This window comes from Lepidochelys kempii, chromosome 1 (assembly GCF_965140285.1).
Source record: "Lepidochelys kempii isolate rLepKem1 chromosome 1, rLepKem1.hap1, whole genome shotgun sequence".
NCBI lineage: Eukaryota > Metazoa > Chordata > Testudines > Cheloniidae > Lepidochelys > Lepidochelys kempii.
Window position 1 is genome coordinate 195,239,028 of NC_136380.1, and position 27,360 is coordinate 195,266,387.

Genomic DNA, 27,360 nt, shown 5'->3' on the forward strand with positions numbered 1-27,360 from the left:
TGGCCTGAACTTGTCACATATCCCCCGCCTCTGCTCAACACTACGGGGTTGGGCAACTTGGGACGTCAGGCAGTGTACTCGTGACAAGCCATCTGCATTGCCATGGTGGCTTCCAGCCCGGTGTTGTATGGTGAATTGGAAAGGTTGTAGGGACAGGAACCATCTGGTCACCCTTGCGTTCTTCTCTTTATTTCGCTGCATCGACTGGAGGGGTGCATGGTAGGTCACAAGGGTAAACTGTCATCCCAGAAGGTAATAACGTAGTGTTTCCATGGCCCATTTCACAGCTGGGCACTCTCTTTCAACCATGGCATACTTCTACTCTCTCGGGAGGAGTTTCCTGCTGACTTAGAGGATTGGGTGTTCTTCATCTCCGACCATCTGCGATTGGACAGCTCCCAATCCTACTTCAGATGCATCTGTTTGTAAAATGAATTCTTTGTTGAAGTCTGGGGCTATAAGCATGGGGTTACTGCAGAGAGCTGTCTGTGGATCCATGAATGCTTTCTCTGCGGCACCTGTCCACTTCACCGTGTCTGGACCCCGGGCTTTTATCAGGTCTGTCAGGGGACTCGCTCTGGTAGCAAAATGGGGAATAAATCGTCAGTAGTACCCCACCACACCCAGGAATGCCCGCACTTGCTTTTTTCGATTTGGCCGGGGCCAATTCTGGATAGCTTCTTTATCCTCAGCACAGGACCTCCCTCCTGGTGTCTGATAATGCTTGTACTCCTCAGTCCTCCAACAGTCCGCGTTCTCACTCTCAGCTCCTAGTGCCTCTTGCTCCCAACTCCTCACACGCACACCACAAACTGAAGTGAGCTCCTTTTTAAAACCCGGGTGCCCTGATTAGCCTGCCTTAATTGATTCTAGCAGCTTCTTGATTGGCTGCAGGTGTTCTAATCAGCCTATCTTAATTGTCTCCAGACGGTTCCTGATTGTTCTGGAACCTTCCCTGTTGGGAAACGGAACGTCTTTTGCTTGCTCCTCAGCTATCTGCTTTCTATTCTTTCCTAAAGCCCCCTGGCCCGGATTTTTCTTACTTTTTGCACCTGTCTTAGTCCCCCCCCTGACCGGGCCAGACGCTTTTTTGTTTTTTCTTGATTCTTTGGGTTTTTTTTTCCCGTCTACGTCCTTCGCCAGCACCCCCCACGCCTGCTTTCGGGCGCAGCTATTTGCCTCAGCTGAGCCCCCGGAGGAGGGGGGGGAAGATTGTTGATTTGCTGTCCGGAGGGGGGAGTGGAAACCCCCAGACCCAGCCGTTTTGCCAGCAGCTCGGACTTTACAACATTCTTAACATGCCGGAAGCCTTGGAACACAGCCAACACAGCCGGAGAAGAAGATTTCAGCAGACAGAAGAAATGATTCAGGAGAGGTATAAATCATCGTGAAGGGGGCCGTAAGACTGAGTAATTTTCTGAATTATACTCTCGTGGGGGGGAGTTTGACTGTGATTACTTGCGTTTGTGGCGGCACAGGGGGTGTGGCGTGGAGACCCCCACCCCCGATCCATCGGTGCCCCTACCCCCCACATCGTTATTACAACTGTCACGGCCCCCCCCCGCCATCTGTCCCTGCTGGCAACCTGCCATCTCCCTTCGAATCCAGCTGTTCGCTTTGAACTTTGCCTTCTGGACCGGACACAACAGCCGACCAACCGAGACTCTTTGGACAAACGTGTGTGGGTCTGCACGCCCCCCCCCGGATTGCTTATCCCACAACTTGCCCCTATTACCGGACCCCGATTTTGTTTTTTTCCCCCCTCCCCCAGTCTAATCCCCTCGGCATTCCCCCCCTCCCCGCCCGCAGCCTAGCAGAAGGAGGGGCTACTCCGCTTCTCCCCTCCTCCTTCCGGTGTCTCCCTGTCTCTCCCTGCTCACAATGGCGGGGAACGAGAGGGGCGAGACTGCTTCAATAAAATTAGTTGTCCCTTCCCCACCACCACCCCTGCCCGACCCCCAAGGTCCCCCCCCACCACTATTGTCAAGATACTTGCCACCTCCCCTGCTGGGGCACCGGTAGCAGGAGGCACCAGGGTGATTGCTGCTGCTGCTGCACCCATCGCCCACCCAGATTCTAGGAACCCCCCCCACCCCCCGGTTGGCCGGAAAGGCCAGGGCGGGTGGAAGGGAAAGGGCCCCGCTAAAACCACTGAGCCCTCCATGGCAGGGGCTGCCCCCACCGCTGTGGCCTCGTCATCAACCGTGGCGCCCCTCCCAGTGTTTCCCTCCACCAGCTCTGCGATTGTCCCTCCCCCGGCCCCCAGGACGTATGCCCGGGCGGCAGCGGGCTCCCCACTGCCTGCCGCCTCGTCATCTCGCCCCCCCCCCCGCCTCCGCCACCATCACCAGCGGCTGAGGCCCTTTCCCCGCCTTGACCAGGAAGCACGGTGTCCGTTGCCTCCTGGTGCCCGCCTCGCCCCACGTGGAGACATACGTGCAGGCGTTGGCGAAGGTGGTGGGACCCACGGCTATCGTGGCGGCCTCCAAGATGTATGGGAAGGTCGTTTTCTTCTTAGCCTCGGAGGATGCCGCCCAGGAGGCGGTAGAGAGGGGCCTGACGGTGGGGGGGTGTTTGTCCCCCTAAAACCGTTAGAAGACCTGGGCGTTCACCTCGTCCTTACCTCCGTTCCTCCCTTCTTACCCAATGCTGCCCTGTTACCCGCTCTTTCCACCCTGGGGAAACTTGTCTCTGTCATCAGCCCTCTCCCGTTGGGCTGCAAGGACCCCACCCCCGTCACATTTTTTCGTTCCGCCGGCAAGTGCAGCTTCTACCGCCGGCAGGGGCGCGTGACGAAGAGGCGCTCGAGGGGTCCTTTCTAGTACCCTACGAGGGAGCCCGCTATCGGGTCTTTTATTCTACCGGAGAGGCCCGGTGCTTCCTCTGCCGTTCAGTGGGGCATGTCCGCAGAGACTGCCCTTTGGCCCGGGGGGGAGGGGCACCCGAAACGCCCGAGACCCGGCAGGACATCGGCCCCGTCGCTGCCGACGCCCCTGGCTGCCCAGCACCTGAAACCAACCCTCCTCCTACTCGACCCATCGCTGCTCCCGTCCGGGCCCAAGAGATACCTTCCCTACAACGCCCGGGCGAGCAAGGGAGTTCCACCCTTGCTAGTACCAATCCAACAGAGCCTATGGAGGAGGGTGTGGCAAGGATATTATCGGGTATAGGAGAGGGCCCTCCCCAAGGAGAAACCCCCGCCCCTCATGTTGCCTCACCGCTACCTCCCCAAACCCCTAAACCATCGCCTCCGCCCCCCAACACGACCCCTGCTAACCAGCCCCCAGATGACGCTATGGAGGGCTGGACCCTAGTCCAGGGGAAGCGAGGCAAGCGGAAGGCTCGAGCTCCGCTGCATCCATCCGACGCGGAAGCCCCCCGGAAGACCAGGAAAGGAGGCACTGCTATCGAGCCTCCCGCCACGGCCACGAGCGAGATCCATCCGCTGGTGTCGGGAGGGGAAGACGGACTGGCATTGGAGGGCAGAATCCCCCCTCCACGGGAGACCCTCCCCTCTGAGACTTCTGAGGACGCCCCTTCTGCCTGGACACTACCCGAACCCCCTGCGGACCCCGAGGCGACCGTTGAGGCGGGCCCTAGAGGAGAGGCCCCCGGGGTGGCAGGAGTTGGCCTCTCCCCCGTGTACGCGGAGATTGAGGCCCTAGATTTGACCCCGGTCACCCAGGGAGGGGATGATCTGCTGCCGGCTGGCCTCGAGCTGGGCAGCCTTACCCCAGCCTCCCTTTCCCCATGCTCCCTCCCCCTAATTGCCTTCCCGGGTGAGCACCCTGCAGAAGGTGGTCCACCACCTGATGCCATGGCCGCTAAGACCACCATGGAGCCAGCACCTAGCATTATTGGGAGCCCCCTCCCTTACCCCTTAATCCTTGACTCTGCTCAGGAGGCACTTTCCTTTAGCTGCTTGTCTCCTGCACCCCAGAGCCTTACCCCTGCCCCTGCCCCCACCCCTGCCCCTGCCCAAGTTCCCTCCTCCTGCAATGTTAATGCCGCCCCTGGGGTTATTTCCTTTCCGCCTTTCGCAGATTCCCCCCAGGGAGCAGTCTTTGCACTTTATAGCCGCGACCCCAGTGGCAATTTTTCCCCTGCCATCCCCCTCCACCCCAAGGCGTGAAATGAATTTAATAACCCCAGCCTGTCAGACGCCCCGTCGGTGGTCCGCACCCTGTCTACCTGCCTTAGCGGACCACGAGGCTGTATTAAGAGGCCCATCAGGGAATACCTCGGGAATTGTAACCCCACCCCCCCATGAGCTGCGGCATGCGCTACGGAAGTTCCTAGAGCACACCCGTGGCGCCTGCGATAGGGCACAGCTGGCTCTTCAGCGATGGGGGGACTTTGATCAAATCCTCCAGGCCACAAGGGCCCTTATAAAGGAGGGCAGGGGGCAAGGAAGGCACGGTGCTGCGGCTTACGAACGAGCCCACAGCTTCCGACGCGATCTACTCACCCACAGGATGGGTCACGGGTTGCTGTGCAACCCGCCGGGGGCCCTGAACACCCCCGCCAATACGAGGCCCCCACCCCCCCAGCCCTCCGCATGACGCCTCTTATTATTGCGACCCTGAATACCAGGGGCTGTAGGATGGCTCTCCGCAGGTCCCAGGTGCTCTCTTACCTTCGGGAAGGGAGGTACTCTGTAGTTTTCCTGCAGGAGACCCATACGGACCCGGCCGCCGAGGACAGGTGGCGGCTGGAGTGGGGGGACGGGGTATACTTTAGCCACTTCGCGACCTGGCAAGCTGGAGTGGCGACCCTGTTCTCCCCCAACCTACGGCCTGAGGTGCTAGGGGTCAACGAGGCCGTGCCGGGCCACCTGTTGCACCTTCGAGTCCGTATGGAAGGGCTTGTGGTTAATCTTGTTAACATCTATGCCCCGCAACTGAGCTCCAGGCGGCCACAATTTTATCAGCAGGTGTCCGACTTTCTCGGCACCCTGGATTCGCACGAGTGCCTGGTCCTGGGAGGGGACTTTAACACCACCCTCGAGGAACGGGACCGCTCAGGGGCCGAACCGAGTCCGGCCGCTGCGAATATTCTCCAAGGGATAGTTGACCATCACTCCCTAGTGGACGTCTGGCGTGACCATCACCCAGATGACACCTCCAGGTTCACCTTTGTCCGGGTGGAGGCCCATCGGTCACATCACTCTCGGTTGGACCGTATTTACTTATCCCGTTTCCATCTTTCACAGGCCCACTCCTCCGCCATTCGGCCGGCCCCATTCTCCGATCATCATTTAGTCACCGTAACGGTCTCCCTCCGTGCAGAGAGACCGGGGCTGGCCTATTGGCACTTTAACAACAGCCTGTTGGAGGACGAGAGCTTTGTGACGTCCTTCCGGGAGTTTTGGCTGGCCTGGCGAGAGCAGTGGCGTGCCTTTCCCTCGGCGCGGCGATGGTGGGATCTTGAAGGTACGCGCCAAGCTCTTCTGCCGTGACTACACTCAGGGCACCAGCCGACGGCGAAATGCGGCGATAGAGCAGTTGGAACGGGAGGTCTTAGAGATGGAGAGGCACCTGGCCGCCGATCCCAAGGACCCGTCCCTCTGCGGAGCGTGCCGGGAGAAGCGGGAGGAACTCCGGGCCCTCGAGGACCATCGGGCCTAAGGTGCCTTCGTTCAGTCCCGCATCCGCCTCCTTCGGGAGATGAACCGTGGCTCCCGCTTCTTCTATGCCCTGGAGAAAACAAGGGGGGCCAAGAAACACGTCACCTGCCTTCTTGCGGAAGACGGCACCCCCCTCACGGATCCGGAGGAGATGTGTGGGAGGGCCCGTGACTTCTACACAAGCCTTTTCTCCCCGGACCCGACCGATCCTGACGCTTGCGGGGTGCTCTGGGAGGAACTCCCCACGGTCAGCGTGGGCAACCGAGACCGACTAGAGCTGCCTCTCACCCTGGCCGAGTTCTCGGAAGCCCTCCGTCACATGCCCACCAATAAACCTCCGGGCATGGACGGGCTGACCGTGGAGTTTTACCGCGCGTTCTGGGACATTCTCGGCCCAGACCTAGTCACCGTCTGGGCTGAGTCCTTGCAGAGCGGGGTCCTCCCTTTGTCATGCAGGCGAGCGGCGCTCGCTTTGCTGCCGAAGAAGGGGGACCTCTGCGATCTACGAAACTGGCGTCCCGTCTCACTCCTTAGCACGGATTACAAAATTGTAGCGAAAGCAATCTCACTATGGCTAGGGTCCGTGATGGCGGACGTGGTCCACCCAGACCAGACCTATACTGTCCCAGGTCGCAGCATTTTCGACAACCTCTTTCTAGTCCGAGACCTTTTGAAACTCGGGCGGAGAGATGGTCTATCGTTCGCCCTCCTGTCTCTTGATCAGGAGAAGGCGTTCGATAGAGTAGACCATGGGTACCTCCTGAGCACTCTGCAGGCGTTTGGATTTGGACCTCAGTTTGTGAGTTTTCTCCGGGTGCTGTATGCCTCCGCGGAGTGTTTGGTTAGGCTCAACTGGACCCTGACTGAACCGGTCAGCTTCAGGCGAGGAGTGCGGCAGGGGTGCCCCCTCACGGGCCAGTTGTACGCTCTGGCGATCGAGCCTTTCCTCTGTCTCCTCCGCAGGAGGATGACAGGGTTGGTGCTGCGGGAGCCAGAGCTGTGGCTGGTCCTGTCGGCGTACGCCGATGACGTACTCCTCGTGGTCCAGGACCCGGGCGACTTGGCGCGAGTGGAGGCATGCCAAGCCATCTATTCGGCAGCCTCCTCCGCCCGAGTCAACTGGGTCAAGAGCTCTGGCTTGGCGGTGGGGGACTGGCGGCAGGTAAGCTCCCTCCCACCCGCACTTCAGACCATCCGGTGGAGTGCGGGTCCACTGCTCTATCTCGGCGTTTACCTTTCCACCACGCATCCTTCCCCGCCGGAGAACTGGCAAAACTTAGAGGGCGGGGTGATAGAGCGGATCCGGAGATGGACGAGGCTACTCCGATGTCTCTCCCTCCAAGGGAGAGCACTGGTGCTTAACCAACTAGTCCTGTCCACACTCTGGTACCGGCTCAACACCCTGGCCCCGGCCCCAGGTTTCCTGACCCACCTCCAGAGATTGATTCTAGAGTTCTTCTGGTCAGGAATGCACTGGGCCCCTGTTGGAGTTCTTCATCTACCCCTGAAGGAAGGAGGGCAGGGCCTGAAGTGTCTGTACACTCAGGTCCGCATTTTCCACCTCCAGGCCCTGCAGAGGCTCTTTTATAGTGCACATAGTTCGGCGTGGAGCATACTGGCGCACGCCTTCCTGCGCCGCTTCCAAGGGCTTCGATACGACCGGCAGCTCTTTTATCTTTCTCCGAGGGGTTTTCCACGAGACCTCTCTGGGCTGCCGGTCTTCTACCAGGACCTCCTCCGGACCTGGAAACTGTTTTTAACAACCAGGTCCGTGGCGGCCACCGTGGGAGCAGATCTCCTCACGGAGCCCCTGCTACACAACCCCCAGCTCCATGTGCAGGTGGCGGAGTCCCGCTCAGTGCACCAGAGGTTGGTCCTGGCGGACGTCACGAGGGTCGGAGACCTCCTGGACTACGACCGGAGAGACTGGCTGGATCCCCTGACGCTCGCTCGGCGCATGGGGCTCTCCAGCCTTCGTACCCTCCGGTGCGTACTTCAGGAGGTGAAGGCCGCCTTGACCCCCGCTGCTCGGGCTTATGTTGGCCGAGCCTTGTGCGAGGGCGCACCCCGCCCATCCCTTACCCCAGGCCCGCCGGACCTTTCCATCGGGCCCCTACCCCGTAGATCCCAACAAACCCCTCACCCTTTCACTGCAAGCCGGCTGCATGAACTGCAGCCGGTTAGCTTTCAAATTGCACCACGGAAATACTTATATACACTTACGCTTCACACCCTTCACGCCCACACCCTGGTGTCCCGCCCCGATACAAAGTGGCGGGATCTCCTGCCACCTTTGGAGGGTGAGCAACCTTGGTGGGCCAGCCTGTATTCCACCTTGGTCCCAAGGCCCGTCGGGGACATCAGTTGGCGGCTCCTTCACGGAGCTGTGAGCACGGGCGTGTTTCTGACACGGTTTACCCCCATTCCGGACACTTGTCCTTTCTGTAATGTGAGGGAAACCCTGGCGCACGTGTATTTAGGTGTGCCAGATTGCAGCCCCTTTTCCGGCTCCTCACAAATATTCTATTACGCTTCTGGCTTCATTTTTCCCCTCACCTTTTTATCTATACACTTCCCATCCGTGGCCCCACAAAGTCGTGGGATCTTCTGGTCAACCTCCTCCTAGCTTTGGCTAAAACAGCCATTTATAAAACCAGAGAGAGGAGGTTGGCCCATGAAACGTCCTGCGATTGTGGGGCCGTTTTCCGATCCTCAGTACGTTCACGTATCCGGGCAGAGTTCCTCTGGGCGGCGTCCACTGACTCCCTTGACGCCTTCGAGGAGCGGTGGGCGCTGTCTGGGGTTCTCTGCTCGGTGACCCCGTCCGGTTCCCTCCGTCTGACCCTTTGATTGAGGGGAAGAGCGAGAGACGCCAGCCCCAGCCGTTGCCGCTGTGGATACCATCATTCCTGTCATCTAGGAGGGGTCCTATAATACATGGGTGTCTACCCCCCCCCAAACCGCCCACCCCGCAGCCGTGCCCATCTTACCGGGCACTCTCGGGAGAGGGAGGATCGGTGACACTGGGCGCGGCACTGGGTAACTCGAGGGGGTGGAAGACCACGAGTGTCGAGGAAGCCCCCCCGCTCTAGGCCACCAGGTAACTCAGGAGGGTGGAAGACCACGAGTGTCGAGGAAGCCCCCCCGCTCTGGGCCCAGGCTAGCCTGAACACTTTTCCCTCCTGAAAGCTGCTGTGTTATACCTTCTGATTGCGTTGTTTTGTTGCATAGTTGTTTTGTTTTCTTTGGTAATTCTGTAAGCGTTACCAATAAACTTTCTTTCTGTTTTAAAAAAAAAAAAACCTTCCCTGTTACCTTACCCAGGGGAAAGGGACCTACTTAGCCTGCTCTCCTGCTGCTGCCCTCTGGCCTCGGCTTTTCTTGCTTTTTGCCCCTGCTTTTGGCTCCCCCCCCCGACCGGGCCAGATGCTCTCCCCCCTTTCTTTTCTTTTTGTTGTTGTTTTTTTTTCTCTGCTGTTGCTAGAGTGCTGGCCGGCTGTTAGCCCCCCCGCCTGCCCTTGGACGCTGCTGCCGCTCCAGCTGAACCCCCCCCCCAAGAGAGGGGGGGCCTGCTGGCCCGCTTTCCCAGAGGGGGAGAATGGAAGGACCCAGCCCCCAAACCCAGCCGCTTGCTGTTTGTCTGCGGACCCATCTCCGGTCGAGAGGACTCTTATCACTTGCTCCGGCATTTCTGGAATGCTGCTGCTGCCCATCGCCTCCCCAGACTCCAGGGAAGCCCCCACAGCGGCGGGAAAGGCCAGGGCAAGAAGAAGGGGAAGGGCCCCGCTAAAACCCCCGGGCCCTCCAAGGCAGGGGCCACCCCCACTGCTGCGGCCCCGCCACCGACCACAGCGTTCTCCCCTGCTGCCCCCTCCACCAGCTCCATGGATGTCCCTCCCTCAGCCCCCAGGATGTATGCCCAGGCGGCGGCAGCCCCCCCGCCTGCCGCCTCGTCATCTCTCCCGCCCACCGCCTCCGCCACCATCAGTAGCGGCCGGGGCCCCTTTCCCACCATGACAAGGAAGCACAGTGTCCGATGCCTCCTGGTGCCCACCTCGCCCCACGTGGAGACCTACGTGCGGGCATTGGCGAGGGTGGTGGGGCCCTCGGCCATTGTGGCAGCCTCCAAAATGTACGGGAAGGTCATTTTCTTCTTAGCATCGGAGGCTGCCACCCAGGAAGCAGTGGAGAGGGGCCTGGCGGTGGGGGGGAGGTGTTTGTCCCCCTAGAGCTTCTAGAGGAGCTGGGTGTCCGCCTGGTCCTGACCTCTGTCCCTCCTTTTCTCCCCAGTGCTGCCCTGCTACCCGCCCTTTCCACCCTGGGGAAACCTGTTTCTGTTATCAGCCCTCTCCTGTTGGGCTGCAAGGACCCCACCCTCCGTCACATTTTTTCCTTCTGCTGGCAAGTGCAACTTTTACTGCCGTCAGCGGCGCATGATGGAGTGGCACTCGAAGGGTCGTTCCTAGTCCCCCACCAGGGGGCCTGTTACCGGGTGTACTTTTCCACAGGGGAAGCCCGGTGCTACCTCTGCCGGGCGTTGGGGCATGTCTGGAGGGACTGCCCTTTAGCCTGGCAAGGAGGGGCACCTGGGATCCCCGAGACCCGGCAGAAAATCAGCCCCATCATTGCCGACGCCCCTGGCCGCCCGATACCCGAACCCGCCCCCCCTCCTCTTCGGACCACCGCTACTCCCACTCAGGCCCAAGAGGCACCTCCCCTACAATGCCCAGACGAGCGGCAGAGCTCTGCCCTCGCTGCTGACAATCTAGCAGGGCCTATGGAGGAGGGTGTGGCAGAGATACCACCAGGCATGGGAGAGAGGAGAATCCTCCCTCCTTTATGCTGCCCCACCGTCCCCCCCACAAGTCCCTGAGCCATCGCCTTTACCCCCTGACACGACCCCTGCTAACCAGCCCCCAGATGATGCCAAGGAGGGCTGGGCCCTAGTCCAGGGGAAGCGAGGCAAGCAGAAGGCTCGAGCTCCACCTCATCTACCCGAGGCGGAGGCCCCCTGGAAGACCAGGAAGGGGGGCACCGATGCCGAACCTTCTGCTTTGCCCACGAGTGCGTCCCATCCACCGGTGTCAGCCGGGAAAGACGTGGCAGCACCGGAGGGTACTGTCTCCCCTCCACGGGAGACCCTCCCCTCCGAGACCCTCAAGGAAGCCCCTTCTGTCCTGATGCTACCCGAAGCCCCCGTGAACCCCGAGGCAACCGTTGTGGCGGGTGCCAGCGAGGAGAACCCCGGGGCGGTGGAAAGTGTCCTCTCCTCCATGTTCGAGGAGATTGAGGCCTTAGATCTGACCCCAGTCGCCCAGGGGGAGGACGACCTTTTGCCAGCAAATCTTGATCTGGGCGACCTCACTCCACCCCTCTTTTCCCCATGCTCCCTCCCCTTAACTGCTGCTTCCGCTCCCACCTCCGAGGAGCCCCTGGACTCCTCCACCGACCCAGCCGCTGATGGCACCCTGGTTCTGACCACCAAGCCTGCTCAGGTGACAGCCGGCGCCACGCGACTGGGACACGAGTCACCGGGGGCACCCCCCGTTGGTGCGGAGCAATCGACTTCCTTCCCGGTGCCCTACAGAAGATAATCCATCTCCTGATGCCGTGGCCGCTAAATCCACCACAGAGCGCACGCCCAGTGTCACTGAGAGCTCCCTCCCCACCCCCTTAACCCTTGAGCCTGATCGGGAGGCGCCACCATCCAGCTGCTTGCCTCCCGAAACCCAGAACCTCGCCTCTGCCCCTGCCTCTACCCCTATCCAATTTATCTCCTGCAATGTCATTGCCGCCCCTGGGGCTGTCTCCTTCCCTTTCCCAACTGATGACCCCCAGGGAGCGGCCTTTGTGTTCTCCTGCCCTGACCCATTAGGAGCTGCTATTTTCCCTCCACCGCCCCCTATCGCCCCAGAGCTTGAGGCGGGCCTAGAAGCTCCAGCCCATCAGGCACCCCGTCGGGGGTCCGCACCCTGCTTGTCCGTTTTAGTGGACCAGAGGGCTGCACCAAGGGCCCCGCCGGGGAACAACTGGGAAACCGTAACCCCACCCGCCCACGATCTGTGAGGAGAGCTGCGGAAGTTTTTAGAGGATGTCTGTGGCTCCCGCAACAAGGTACAACTTGCTTTCCAGCAATGGGGGGACTTTTCTCAAATCCTCCGGGCCACAAGGGCCCTCATGGGGGAAGGTAAAGGGACGGGGAAGCAGGATGCCGTGGCCTACTGGCGGGTCCGCGTCTTCCGTGAACAATTACTCACCTGTGGGATGGGTCACGGACTGCTGCGCAGCCCGCTGGAAGATGTGAGCGTCCCTGCCAGTGAGGACCGCCCCCAACCCTCCCCATGACACCTCTCACCATCGCAACGTTGAACACCCGGGGTTGTAGGATGGTTCTCCGCAGGTCCCAGGTGCTCTCCTTCCTTCGGGAGGGAGGGTACTCTGTTGTTTTCCTGCAGGAGACCCATACGGACCCGACCGACGAAGACAGTTGACGGCTGGAGTGGGGGACAGGGTCTACTTTAGCCATGCCATGGTTCAACAGGCTGAAGTGGCGACCCTGTTCTCCCCCGACCTATGGCCCAAGGTGCTAGGGGTCGCCAAGGCCGTGCCAGGTTGCCTGCTGCATCTCTGGGTCTGTATGGAGGGGCTCGTGGTTAACCTCATTGACGTCTATGCCCCGACATCGGGCCCAGAGCGGCTGCAATTCTACCAGAGGGCGTCCGCCTTCCTCGGCACCTTAGATTCTCACGAGTGCCTGGTCCTGGGAGGGAATTTTAATACCACTGTCGAGGAACAGGACCACTTGGGGACCGAGCAGAGCCCAGCCGCCGTGGACACCCTCGGGGAGATAGTCGAACATCACTCCCTAGTGGACATCTGGCGCGACCACCACCCGGATGACACTTCCACGTTCACCTTTGTCCAGGTGGAAGCCCATCGGTCGAGCCACTCCAGGTTGGACCGCATTTATTTGTCACCCTTCCATCTCTCATGAGCCCACTCCTCCAGCATTCGGATGGCCCCATTTTCTGACCATCATCTAGCCACCGTGACAGCCTCCCTCTGTGCGGAGCGGCCGGGGCCGGCCTACTGGCATTTTAACAACAGCCTGTTGGAGGATGAGGGCTTCATGACGTCCTTCCGGGAATTCTGGCTGGCCTAGCGAGGGCAGCAGAGTGCCTTTCCCTTGGCGCGGCGATGGTGGGACCTGGGGAAGGTGCGCGCCAGGCTTTTCTGCCGCGAATAAACCCGGGGCACCAGCCGACGGAGAAATGCGGCGACAGAGCAGTTGGAATGGGAGGTCTTAGAGTTGGAGAGGCGTCTGGCCGCCAGCCCCGAGGACCCGCTCCTCTGTGGAGTGTGCCAGGAGAAGTGGGAGGAGCTCCGGGCCTCCTTCGGGAGATGGATCGCGGCTCCCACTTCTTCTATGCCCTGGAGAAAATGAGGAGGGCCAAGAAACACGTCACTTGCCTCCTGGCAGAAGACCGCACCCCCCTCATGGAACCGGTGGAGATGTGTGGGAGCGCCTGAGCCTTCTACGCAAGTCTTTTCTCCCCAGATCCGACCGACCCTGGCGCTTGCAGAGTGCTCTGGGAGGAGCTCCCTATGGTAAGCGCAAGCGACCGAGACCGGCTAGAGTTGCCTCTCACTCTGGCCAAGTTCTCGGAAGCCCTCCGTCGTATGCCCATTAATAAGTCTCCAGGCATGGACGGGCTGACCGTGGAGTTCTACCGCGTGTTTTGGAACGTCCTCGGCCCAGACCTAGTCACTGTCTGGGCCGAGTCTCTGCAGAGCGGGGTCCTCCCTCTTTCGTGCAGGCGAGCTGTGCTCGCCTTACTGCCGAAGAAGGGGGACCTCCGCGATTTATGAAATTGGCGTCCCGTCTCGCTCCTCAGCACGGACTACAAAATCGTAGTGAAAGCAATCTCGCTGCAGCTAGGGTCTGTGCTGGCGGACGTGATCCACCCAGACCAGACCTACACCGTCCCGGACTGCAGTATCTTTGATAACCTATTTCGGGTTTGGGACCTTTTAGAACTCGGGCGTAGAGACGGTCTGTCATTCGCCCTCCTGTCCCTAGATAAGGAGAAAGCTTTCGATAGGGTGGACCATGGTTACCTCCTGAGCACTCTGCGGGCATTTGGCTTCGGACCCCAGTTTGTGGGTTTTCTCCAGGTGCTGTACGCTTCCGCAGAGTGTCTGGTTAAGCTCAACTGGACCCTGACCAAACCAGTCAACTTCGGGCAAGGAGTACGACAGGGGTGCCCCCTCTTGGGCCAGCTGTACGCTCTGGCGATCGAGCCCTTCCTCTGTCTCCTCCGCAGGAGGTTGACAGGGTTGGTGCGCGGGAGCCGGAGCTGCGGCTGGTCCTGTCGGCGTACGCTGATGACATGCTCCTCGTGGTCCGGAACCCGGGCGACTTGGCGCGGGTGGAGGCTTGCCAGGCCATCTGTTCGGCAGACTCCTCTGCTCGGGTCAACTGGGTCAAGAGCTCTGGCTTGGCGGTAGGAGACTGGCGGCAGGCAAGCTCCCTCCCACCTGAGCTTCAGACCATCCAGTGAGCACGGGTCTACCTTGGCGTTTACCTTTTTGCCATGCATCCCTCTCTGCCGGAGAACTGGGAAAACTTAGAGGGCAGGGTGATAGAGCGGCTCCGGAAATGGATGGGACTACTTCGATGTCTCTCCCTCCGAGGGAGAGCGCTGGTACTTAATCATCTAATCCTGTCCATGCTCTGGTACCAGCTCAACACCCTGGTCCCGGCCCCGGGTTTCCTGACCAACCTCCAGACATCGATTCTGGGGTTCTTTTGGTCAGGAATGCACTGGGCCCCTGTAGGGGTTCTTCATCTACCCCAGAAGGAAGGAGGACAGGGCCTGAAGTGTCTGCACACTCAGGTCCGCGTCTTCCGCCTCCAGGCCCTACAGAGGCTCCTTTATGGTGCAGGCAGTTCGGCGTGGAGCATACTGGTGCACGCCATCCTGTGCCGCATCCGAGGGCTCCGATATGACCGGCAGCTCTTTTATCTCTGTTCGGGAGGTCTTCCGCGAGACCTCTCTGGGCTGTTGGCTTTCTACCAGGACCTCCTCCAGACTTGGAAACTGTTTTTAAATACCAGGTCCGTGGCGGCCACCGAGGGGGCAGATCTCCTCGCGGAGCCCTGCTACACAACCCCCAGCTCCGTGTGCAGGTGGCGGAGTCCCGCTCGGTGCACCAGAGCTTGATCCTGGCAGAAGTCACGAGAGTCGGAGACGGGCTAGATCCCCTGATGCTCGCTCGGCGCATGGGGCTCTCCAGACCTCGTACCCCCTGGCACGTACTTCAGGAGGCGAAGGCCACTTTGCTGCCCGCTGCTAGAGCTTACCTTGATCAAGTCCTGCTCAAGGGCATGCCCCGCCCACGCTCTGCCCCAGGCCCACCGGACCTTTTAATTGGACCCCTTCCCCGTAGACCCAATCGACCCCCTCACCCCTTTACGGCGAGCCGGCTGCATGAACTGCAGCTGGTACGCTTCCAAACCGCGCCAAGGAAACATCTATACATGCTCATGCTCCACACCCTTCACGCCCTCACCCTAGTGTCCCGCCCCAACACAAAGTGGCGAGACCTTCTGGCACCTTTGGAGGGTGAACAGCCCCGGTGGGCCAGCCTATATTCCACCTGGGTTCCCAGGCCCGTCGGGGACATCAGTTGGTGGCTCCTTCACGGAGCTGTGAGCACTGGCACGTACTTGGCGCAGTTCAACCCCATCCCAGATACTTGTCCCTTTTGCGGTGTGAGGGAAACCCTGGCGCACGTATATTTGGAGTGCGCCAGGCTGCAGCCCCTGTTCCAGCTCCTCACAAATCTTTTATTACGTTTTTGGTTGCATTTTTCCCCTCACCTTTTTATTTATGCACTCCCCATCTGTGGCCTCACAAATTCGCGGGATCTCCTAGTTAACCTCCTCCTGGCCCTGGCTAAAACGGCCATCTATAAAACCAGAGAGAGGAGGTTGGCCGATGGAGTCTCCTGTGACTGTGGGGCCGTTTTCCAATCCTCGGTCCGTTCGTGTATCTGGGCGGAGTTCCTCTGGGCGGCGTCCACCGACTCCCTTGATGTTTTTGAGGAGCGGTGGGCGCTGTCCGAGGCTCTCTGCTCAGTGTCCCCGTCTGGCTCCCTTTGTTTTGACCCTTTGATTGGGGGAGAGAGTAAGGAACCCCAGCCCCAGCCATTGCTGCTGCGGACACCACCACCTTAGAGGGGTCCTTTCACACGTGGGTGCACATGACCCCCCGCCCAGGTTGTCCACCTCACAGCCTGCCCCTTTTGTTGGGTGCTTTCAGAGGAGGGAATTGTTGGTGACACTCAGGCATGGCGCCAGGTAACTCGAAGGGGTGGCAGACCTTGAGAGTCAATGAAGCCGCCTCGCTCTGGACCACCAGGTAACTCGGAAGGGTGGAAGACCATGAGAGTTGAGGAAGAAGCCCACTGCTCTGGGCCCAGGCAAGCTTGAACACTTCCCTCCCCTGAAGCTAATGAGAAAACAATTGTGATTGGTTGCTGTGTTACACTTTGCATATGCTGTTGTTTTGTTTTGTAAGTATGTTATGCAAATAGAAAAAATACCTTTTTTGCTTCAAAAAAAAAAATTACTCTCCTGTAGCCATCTGGCCTGAACCTGTCACAATATATATATATATATATATATATATATATATATATATATATATATATATATACACACACACAAGGCTAAAAATATATAATAAAATTTAACCAAAACAAGAGATGGTGGCAGTTATAATAGGGCGTGGTTATGAAAGGTGCCACCAGTCAGGGTATCTTACACAGGGCTCCAACAGAAAAAAAAAGGTTAGAAACTACATCTATAGAGAAAGTCATAAACCACGATATAAGCACAGGACGCAGAGTTATTTGCAGAGGTGATAGTGAAATGGGAAACTTTTCAATAGACTTAGGACTGTGTTTTTCAGTTTCCATTTTAAAGATGCAGAGAAACAATAACCACTAAGCACAGATTTTATTAATAGGATTTTATAGTTGTACATGTGCCCAAAGCAATGACTAGACACATTTTAAATAAACAGAAAGGACACCTGGATTTACAGTATTTAATAAATGATAAATGTAAATAAGAATGACAATGAGGCAGACCTCAGTTTGGAAATACAGATGTTGTCAAGAGCTTCCTCAAGTCAGTCTTCCTGTCCAATATTACTATTATAATAGCTAAAATGAGAAAAAAGGCAGAATGTTTTTTAATCCTGAGGGAGGGGGCAATCAGGAAAGAACATCTTTTGAAGATGATTTTCAGAAAAAGAAAACTAAAGCTTGGAAATAAATCATCCCCAAACTAATTGGATTTCCATGAAAACAAAAAATGCATCAAAATATTGAATATTTAACTTTTAGCCTCTAAGAGTAACAATGTAAGGAGAAAATTCTGCTCTTAGATCTCCATGGTAAGTCTGAATTCCAATATTCTGCATCCATCCTATGCATGAAGCTCATGTTTTGGAGACATACAATTTAGTTAATGTGAGGATAAGTAGCTTTCAGTACTAGTACTAAACCTTCAGAGAGAGCTCTGGTGAGAATCAAGGGGTATAGATGTAAAAAAGATTTTTTCAAATAAATATGTAGAATGGGTTTTTATGTATTCACTGTTGTTACCTATCACAATTTTATTACAAGCCTCACAATATTTGGTGTTTTTCTTAGCTGTCCTGGAAGTTATAATTAAGGGAGACTCTCAGATTTCATTTTTAAAAAAGTAAAAAACATACTTTTTCCAGACCTCATGGCTGTAGAGAAATACCTGTAAATGTGTCAGAGTAGCAGCCGTGTTAGTTTGTATTCGCAAAAAGAAAAGGAGTAATTGTGGCACCTTAGAGATTAACCAATTTATTTGAGCATAAGCTTGTAGCTCACGAAAGCTTATGCTCAAATAAATTGGTTAGTCTCTAAGGTGCCACAATTACTCCTTTTCTACCTGTAAATGTGACACTTAAGAGGTTTGAAACCCAGCATGCCAATAAAAATATCCCAATTGATTGTTAAAAATCTCATGACTTTTTGGGACCTAACTTTTTGACTTTGGGGTTGGCAATACAGTGTACATCAGTAAAACAGGCACAACAAAATCCTTTCTATCTGAGGGGCAGATTATAAAAAGTGCCCCCTACCCAGAAGCAGGATCCTTAGTGTAAAACAGCAAAGCCCTCTCCCAATGTGTAAGAGGGCTTAGGGCAGATACTCTGGGCCTGGCTCACCATAGGACAGACTGGTTTCAGAGTAACAGCCGTGTTAGTCTGTCTTTGCAAAAAGAAAAGGAGTACTTGTGGCACCTTAGAGACTAACCAATTTATTTGAGCATGAGCTTTCGTGAGCTACAGCTCACTTCATCGGATGCATCCGATGAAGTGAGCTGTAGCTCACGAAAGCTCATGCTCAAATAAACTGGTTAGTCTCTAAGGTGCCACAAGTACTCCTGTTCTTTATAGGACAGACTGACTCCCCCACCGTACAGAAAACCTAGATCTATCCCCGTCAACTCCTTCCTCTTTCTTTCTTTCTGTCTGTCTGTCCCCTCTTCCCCAACACACCTTTCCCTCTCCTGCAGCACCCCAGGCTCCCTAGTCCATCCACCAACCCCTTCCTTCCTACACCTTTCCTCCCCCATCCTTCCACTTGCCCCTTGCCCCTCCTCCCCTAGCTGTCCCCCTCCCCTTAGCCCCTGCTTCTTCTCTCCCCGCCCCTCCATCAAGAAGCACAGAAATAGAAACCAGAAGGAAAGAGGTGGCACCGGTAGCCCCGCCTCCCCCCAGGCTAGCACTTTCATTGGCCCCTTCCCCCATCAATCCTACTCTGGAGGCCAGCCTATTGTCCCTCCCCTCGCCCGTCCCTTGCCTTCCGAGGGGCTCAAGCCCGTTCAGCCCAGCCTTGCCTCCCACCCATTTGCTGCCTGACCTGTCAAGCAAGCCCTGTCCCCCCCTTCCGATTGGCTAACGTTCTGAGCCTTAGGGTCCCAACCCCCCCAGGAAAGCGCCCGTTCTCGCCTCCTCCTCTCCAGCGCGCATGCGTGGGAGTGAATGCTGGGCTCGGGGAGCGTGTGTATGTTTCAAGGAGAGCAGCGGCGGCGGCAGCAGCTGGAGGGGGAAGAGGGAAGAGCCAAGCCCAGCGGAGGAGCGGCGCTTTCGCTGAAGCCTGTACGCGCCTCACTTTCCAGGAGCGGGGTAGCGCCCCCCCCCCCCGCTTTATGCAGGCCCCCAGCCACATGGCTGGCGAGCGAGAGACCCGGCGGCGTGGTGTGAATTAACTCTCCGTGTTTTCCTGCGGGGGCAGCGGCCGCCCCCGCGCGGCAGGCGGCTCCCCGGGGCGTCCCACTTGCTCTGCTCTCGCTGCCTGCCGGTGCGTGCGAGGGGAAGGGGGCGCGTGTGGCTGCCGAGGGGGCAGAGCGAGAACCTCCGGAGCCGGGAGCGCGGCTGGGATTTAACACGCTGCTGGGGGGGGGGGGGGCGCGTCCTTGCCTCTGGGACTGAAGCCAGGCGCGGAAGGTGGGAGGGAGAAAAGAAGGAGGGGAAGACGTATTGGGGGGTACTACTTTTTTGGCTCCCCCCCCCCCACCACCATCTGCTCAGACTGGACAGAGAAGGGGGCAAAGCTGTCGCTCCTGTGAAACAAAGCTTCAGGGAGCTTGGATTTACAGAAGAAATTTCCTTCTTGCTCTTTAGGGTTTCCCCCTTCTTCACTTTCTCTCACTCTTTATACAAGATAATACACCGTATGTATGGTTCATTTTGTTGTCCTAAACATTTGCTCCTCCCAGGCTTGTTGGCTTTGTTTTTTTTTGTTTTTTTGGTAACTTGGCAAATGGCAGTCCATATGCCTTTGTTGTCTGGTGACAAGCTTGTGTCCCTGGTGAGCTGTGTGTGTACATGATCATCTGTACGTTTATTGGAGTCCTTGGAAAACCCAACAGGGGCGTGTAAAGTGATCTTCAGTGGTGTTAGGTTCACCAGTGGCTTTTATTTCTTTATGAGGAAGCTAGGGAGGGTGGAAGCAGAAAGTGTAGGTGTGGGTTTGTTTTTGTTTATGGGGTAAAAGTCTGTGTCCACACACAAGTGTAAATTTATCCTGTTTATGTTTACATTGATGACAAATCTAGGGTCACTTGTCAGTGTAAACTCAGCTCAGGTGGGTTTATACTCTTCATCAACAAAAGTTAAGCCAGTTCCCAAACATACTCTTGTTGTTTCCTGACTGGGGAAAGGAAAGGGTACCTCGCTCTATGGTTTTGTTTCTTTATGTCTTTAGGACACCTTATGATAATTCTTATTTCTTTATTTTTGTTAAGATCGGATCCCAGATGGCCAATTCCCTGAATGGCCGGAACCCAGGTGGCCGAGGAGGAAACCCCCGCAAAGGGCGTATTCTGGGCATCATAGATGCTATTCAGGATGCTGTGGGGCCCCCCAAGCAAGCAGCTGCTGACCGCAGAACTGTGGAGAAGACTTGGAAGCTAATGGACAAAGTGGTAAGTTTTGCGTGTGTACATATTGTATTCTCCTGTTGGGGAAGGAAGTTATTTACATGGGTCCATGTGAGAATCTACATCATCCTGCAGATTTTATTCCTTTGCCATGTGTGTCCTTCTTCGAAAAGAGTGGGACTTGCCTTTTAGGTCAGATAAACCTATTGGTTCATTTTGCTGGCCTCTGGCTATGGGTTTTTTTTAATCTTGTTTGAGTGGGGAAATGCACGTTTGCCTTAAGTCCTGCTGCTCTTGTTGGTCAAAGTCCTTCAAAATAACTCAGACTTGTAGAGCTGTTGTGAAAAAACTGCTTCATTTATTTCTTGTGTATCAAATATTCCTTATGTTTCAAAGTGGTCCCGTTTACTCAGTCTGCAAACAAAACCTCTTGCGCATGTAACTTCAGTTAAGCTAATCATGCTATAAAGCACTCTCATGACAGTCGTATGCATACTGTACATGTTTGTAAGAATTGTGCCTGAGGAGGAAATCACTCTCTGATTATCCCTTAATGGAGTAAACAGATGAGTTAGAAATCCTTTATTTTTAAATCCTTTGTCTGCATTTTTTGCATGAATTTTTTTAAAAAGTACTCGTACATCTTCTTTGCTTAACTATTTATTTTGGAGCTGGAAATGTATTTTATTGACAGTTATTGTTGGTTGGGGGTAGGGAACATTGCTTTATAGATCTTGTAGCGTCTGCATGTTGCTTTCTCAAAGTCGCACATTTTATTAAACTATACAGCGGAAGTGACAGCTTTCTATAGACTAAGTTCAAATTAGCTAAAAAGGTGCTGTACTAAAGTTAGGAATAGTTTGTTTACTAGTTTGGGTAACAGTCCCAGGAGGCAGAGTGATTTGGTAGATAAGAGCTTGATTTTTGAGGATAATCAACACAGGGAAGCTTTCCTTTGAAATGATTGAGGTTTTAATACCTGGTAGTCTCAGGTCCTAGAACCAAGGGAGACGTGACTCTAAGGCTTGGTCTAAACTACAGAGTTAAAAGAAAAGGAGGACTTGTGGCACCTTAGAGACTAACAAATTTATTTGAGCATAAGCTTTTGTGAGCTACAGCTTATGCTCAAATACATTGGTTAGTCTCTAGGTGCCACAAGTCCTCCTTTTCTTTTTGCGGACACAGACTAACACGGCTGCTACTCTGAAACTACAGAGTTAGGTCGACATAACGCAGCTACACCACAGTGTAAGTGCAGTGCCTACACTACTGCCTTGCTCCTGCAGATATAAGTGCCCTACTACATGCACATAAAACTCCACCGCCACAAGAGACGTAGGCCATATGTTGCTGTAGTTGGGGCAACGCAGTGTCTTCTTCACGTTGGCGGTTAGCTGTCATTCTTGTCCCTTTTATGGCTCTGGGCCAGATTGCTGTCTCTGCTCCAAGCTGAGCTGTCACCCAGGCTCCCCACTGGGAGCCCTACTGTTCCCCGGGATCCCCGCTCCCTGCCGGGAGCATAGCAGCCAGACTCTAGCTGTGGATCTCCCCACTGAAGATGAGAAGCCCCTGGTGGCTTCCCCCTGCTCCCAGGAAGCAGGAAGGCGAGAAGCTCGGGAGGGCAGCTGGGGTCTGGGCAGTCTCTCAGCCCCTCCCCACTGCCCCTTGTAAGTCAGTGGAAGTGCTGCATTGGCCGTAAATCAATCTAACTTAGGTCGATTTAAGATTGTAGTTTAGACATGTCCTAAGGATCTAACTCTGATGTTGACTCTGACTTTGGAAAGTTAACTTAACTCCCTGTGGTTCATTTCACTTATTTTTAAAATATAAGCATTTTAATGTAGAGATCCATGTGGTGGTATATAAATGCAAAATATTTATTAATATTAGGAAAACTTGATGCATCTTGCTAAATTAGAATGATCAGAATCATTTATTGGAACCTTATTTGCCATTGCATGCTTATACCACTAGAACAGGGGTTCTCAGACTGGGGGTCAGGACCCCTCAGGGGGTTGCGAGGTTATTACCTGGAGTGTTGTGAGCCACCATCCCAAATCCCGCTTTGCATCCAGCATTTATAATGGTGTTAAATATATTAAAAAGTGTTTTTGATTTATAAGGGGGGGGGTCCACACTCAAAGGTTTGCTATTTGAAAGGGGTCACCAGTACAAAAGTTTGAGAACCACTACACTAGAATATTACTTCTATTTATTAGAACAGCCCCTAAAGCTAATTCTAAAGGGCAACCTAAATGGGTGCTACTCCAAAGACTTCAGTGAGTTGTTTCTATTACTTCCAGATCTGAATTTGGTTAAGTTCTGTAAATAGGGAATGTGTCATAATTAATATAAAAATATAGGCACTTGGAGGCAGACACTACTCTTCATACTTTTCAAGATGTTTTCATCTTGAAAAGATGGCATCTGTCTATATCATGTTTGAAACAATAGAGGGAATGTACAGTTTGATATTTCCCTCTTTGCAATAATATGTCAGTCCATGCAGAAAGCCTTACAGTGCGTTTTTCCTTTGGTTAGTTTGAATCTTAATCTCATAGTTTAGAATTATGGATTGCTGTCACTCAGCTTGCATAGAATAACTTTGTCATTATTACATCAGTGCATCAAAACAGACTGTGTGGCCTGTTCTGCAGAATTATTTGGAAAGGCTGCACTTTGGTTTCTTTTTGGTTTCACTGGATAAGTGTCCTCAGTTTGGTCTTCAATGTATCCTCTTTAAGATGCTGTCAGTTAATCAAATTTTATTTCCAAATTACATTAAAGTATACCAGACAGGGTGATGTAATGGTGTCCAAATGCTGTAACTTGCTTGAGTTAAGCATTTGGTACTTATAGTGAAGAGAGTGCATTTGAATAAACGTAACGTGTTGGCAAATAACCAATGTTAAGTCTTCTCAGCAGTAGGCAATGGAAGGTAAATTTCTCCTCTATCTAAATCAAAACCAGGGATTAAAACCAGAAATAGTTAAAAACCTTCCCAAGTAACTGTTGGTTTAAATACCGTTGTGCGCCTGTATCCTGCAGTCTGGTGAATCTGTGCATATACATACCCACACAGAGTCCCAGTGAACTCAGTGGGTCTCTGCATAATCATATGGGTCCCCACTCAGCGATCAGACTGTGGTTTCAAGGCCTAAATAACTAGTGGTTAATATTGGTCTTTAACTATAATCTCTCCTCTTTCTCTATCTGTAGAGGACAAGACAGAGAGGTTGTTTTGCCCAAGGACACAGAGAACCACTGTCAAGACTGGGTTTAGATCTCGGGCGTTTGTTTCCTATGCTCCTCTCCATGCTGTCCCTGCTTTTTCTCATTAGTTGAGATTCCATATATGAAGTAACTTGAGTAGCAAAACACATTTGCTGCTCCATTTACAAGCATTGTGGGATTATCCAAAACTACAAAATTATGCAAAGTAAAATAACTATATTGTGGGATTAGGGTTTTTGGAGAATACGTAATGCTGTATGTAAAGTTCATTAGCAACATCATGCAAATCTTCATGTGTATATTACGTGCCATGACTTGGAATTGTTATAGTTAAGGGTCTGTCAATTTTGAGACTTCATAACTCTGTTTTTCATGGTTTTATATTTTAGCTCTGAGAACAGGATTAAGGCTGCAACTTCATATACAGTATCTCACCTTGAAATCTCTTTGGTACCAGTTTTAAACCCCCCCACAACTTTCCTTTGGTAGTTGAAAGAATCCTGTCAAAATTGATAGAACAAAATGTGATGGCATGACATTCTAGATAAAGTCCCCTCAGGTAAATATTTACTACTGAGGCTACTTGCGAAAAATACAAAATTAATTGTTCCTGATGCAGTCTCTGAGTCTTGTAGTTACAAGTAAACAAATCAGTGCATGTGGGGCAATGTCAAGCTGAATCTAAATTTACTTTTTATAAAGTTTACTGATACACAAAAAAGAGTTAAGTTCTGTTTTTTTTAACAACTCCTGATTAACAGTAGATTTAATATAAATTTTTTGTATTTCTGTGTAAACTCCTCTTTTTGAATGGACAAGCAGTACTTACATCAAAAAGTTCTTGAGCATTGGTTTATTTCATTACTTTGTATAATACCAAGGTTTGGGTGATGCTCCTGTTTCATGTTCCAGAAAGCTGGACATAATTTCCAGTGATAACTTTATTATGAGTCCAAAGATATCTGATGTATTCACTAGCACAAAACTTAATTCTTTGATATAGTGGATGACAAAATTTTCTCAAAATAAGATGTAGCACCTATATATGAGAACTGAATCTGAAATTTATTAATATTGGTGCAATAATAAAATTATAATTACAAATCATTTTAAGTCTTTCTATAAAATGTATTGAAGATACATTGGAAGGGCCTTCTAACATCTGATGATATTGCAGCAAAATCATAAGCATAATAGATTTCAGAATCTAGAAAACAAAAGTGCATTCCTAAAAGGAGCATGCCTTTATCTTGAGAGTAGCAGGGGAAACACCTACCATGTAAATATGAGAGTAGATTAACACTTTTAATAGTCTGGCTATTAAGAGCTGGGAGTTCACATTAATTTTAAGTGTTAGTGAAATTGTGAAATGTTTTGAAAGAATATTGTATTTGTGCTCCCATGTATGAGTGCTTCAACTTTCGATCGCTACAGGGTACTCTGAAGTACTAGGGGGAAATATGGTGAAGTAGCAGGATAGAAAGTAAAATTCATATATAAACTGTATTGTTGCTTTATCATGGTCCACGCCATAAATTTTATCCAGAATGGAAAGCAGGAAGAGCAATTTGATTTGCTATTTAATATAGTCTAAGAGCAAAGCACAATGTGTACTCAAAGCTTGCGCTATTGGCTTTGTGATTATTGAAAACCACATTACTAAAAGTGATACTTTTTTTTTTTTTAAAATGAGGGGATGCCAAAATCCAATTTTTTTCTCTAGCATCCAGTGTCTCTATTGAGTACAGTTAACGAGTGTGAAACCCAATGTATACATTCATTATTCTTTATAACCCTCAATGTAACATATAACCTCCAAGTCACTTAACTTCACAGTACCACAAAGGAACCAATTAAGTAAATCATAACCACAGTGTTCTTGAGTATATGAACTGGTCGTTACACTGTGTTTTAAATATTGATTGAAAGTCTTATGTCCACACACCTCTCTTGTGTGGAGGAAAAAATGATAAAAAATTAGTTACAGAGAAAATCAGGTGAAAAACCAGGGGAGTTTCCCTTTGCTGGTTTCTGAATATCTATGTGGCAGATATGAGGCATGAACAGCTTATCAAAGCACTGCACTTTTTGCTTTTAAAGTAACACCACTATATTTGCATCCCCATGCCCATATTAAAACAAGTACCGTTACAGTATGGAAGCTGTTGAATCCAGGATATGAGAACCCACTGTTCCCTCGGGTTGAAGTCACATAGCAAAGGCCTCTTCATCCATTCTGGTGAGATGATGACATCTCTTCCAGATGTCTTTTGTTTTTTCTACATCTTGGTAATTTTACCCATCTGCAATGTACAATGCCAATGTATTGATAGTTAATGCTGTCTTGGGGGCAGTGGGCTTTGGTGGGTGATTCTGCACCTTGTGATCTCACCATTTTCCCGGTAGCCAATCCGCCATTTCGTTCTTCAGGATTCATTCTTTAGGATTTTGTGTGCTGTGGCTTTCTGGAGATCAGAAGTGTTACAATATCTTGCTGCGTAGCCACTTTCAACCCATGTGTGGTATTCTGAGCCAATTTGTTTGAATCTTGTGGTGGTTTTGCACTGTGTGGCAGAAGATGCGGGTTAAGTAGAGCCTTTCAAATTGTAACCTTGGAAATATACTAGTAACTGATACTCTTAATTGTCCCGTCCATTGGGTTCAGCTGATTAGAGAGAATTTAGTAGGAGTCATAATCAGCAGATTACTAACAGCAACAGAATAAGTTACTTTTCTCACATGGTCCTCGACCAGCATTTTGGCATTTAAACATATCCTGGTGTTTAAGTGTTGCCGTGCTTTGCTTGACAGTGTAAAGCTGTTTTATCAAAGCATTAAAACTGACCTTTTAAAAACAATTTTTCAAAAAGATCATTGTGGAACAAACAGAACACACACGGTTTTCTACATGAAATCAAATGGCTATATAGGTGCAATGGAAATCTCTTCCCTCTAATCTGAAGAGACTTTAAAACACTGTCTAACTTAGTCATATTTGTTTAAAAAATGTTATCCTACTTCAAAGTGTTCTGTGTCTAGGTACTTACTGTATATGACTCTCGTCAGGACAGTCACTGAGCATCTCCCATGTAGTTAAAGAGAAACAAAGTGAATGCTCTCTTTCCCTTCCCTGCCAGTAAGATAGAACTCGAATAGGTATCACCTTTTTTTGTATGTGCAGGATTAATTTTTTGAGAAGAGCTATTGGGAGGGAAAGCTACATAGGCCCAAATGCAAAGCCTATTTCTTCTAAGGCCCTTGAAGGTTGTATTCCGTGTCTCTTGCGGAGACAAATTCCATAGTCTAGGTCCAGTTCCCCTGAGAGTTTGCCTCCAGTCTCATGAGGGTCTCCCACACTGACTGTTTGAGCCAGTGAAAAGAAGCTGTGAAGGGAAGTCAGAGTGGTGGAAAAAAGAGGATGTGATGTCTAGGGTAGCTCTGACCAATCCCATGGAAACCTTTCAATATAAGAACCCCATTTAATTCACATTTGGTTATTCCATGTGAACTGCAGTAGTCAAGCCTGGAGGTAACAGATAGAAAGATCACTATGACCAAATCTGTTTCTGATAGCATGGGGTGCATACTCTGGCCATGCATTAGAAGGAAGTAGGTGCCCCAGTATCACAGCGATTAAACATGGTGGTATATGTTGTTATCCTGTTATGAGTAGGCTACCTCAAGGATCTTATATACACTTTGACATGCCTCAATCAAGGAAAAGTTTCATTTTCAACTTGTTGAATGTTGGTTTTTGTTTTTTTTTTTGATAGACTAAATGCTTACTAAATACCTACATGCTTAATCCAAGTCACAATACAAAAGTAATCAGTGATCTGACTCATACCCTATGCTAGTGCTAATGTGAGGTTTGCGTCATAAAGCTCAGCCTGCTGTGTCTTTGTTTTTCAGAAAGGTATGTACTATGAGAGCTCGGTTGCTTTAGGAAGCCTTTTACGTCAGCTGTTGTCATTTCTTGTTGATTACTATTAATGTGAACCCTTGT

The 27,360-nt window shown here is 52.4% G+C and overlaps 1 protein-coding gene across 4 annotated transcripts in view; it reads left to right on the top strand.

Moving 5' to 3' along the window:
- The first annotated feature begins 18,740 nt into the window (after positions 1-18,740).
- CBLB (Cbl proto-oncogene B) overlaps positions 18,741-27,360 on the top strand; it is a 194,754-nt gene continuing 186,134 nt past the window's right edge. For 2 of the 4 annotated variants that reach the window (XM_073306566.2, XM_073306576.2), the window contains exons 1-2: positions 18,741-18,837; positions 19,986-20,165. In XM_073306566.2, coding sequence (XP_073162667.2) covers positions 18,745-18,837; positions 19,986-20,165 — 273 coding nt within the window. In that variant the 5' untranslated portion in view covers positions 18,741-18,744. Of the gene's footprint in view, positions 19,040-19,237; positions 19,413-19,985; positions 20,166-27,360 lie in introns of those variants that run through there. The other 2 variants (XM_073306585.2, XM_073306595.2) reach the window with 2 other exon arrangements.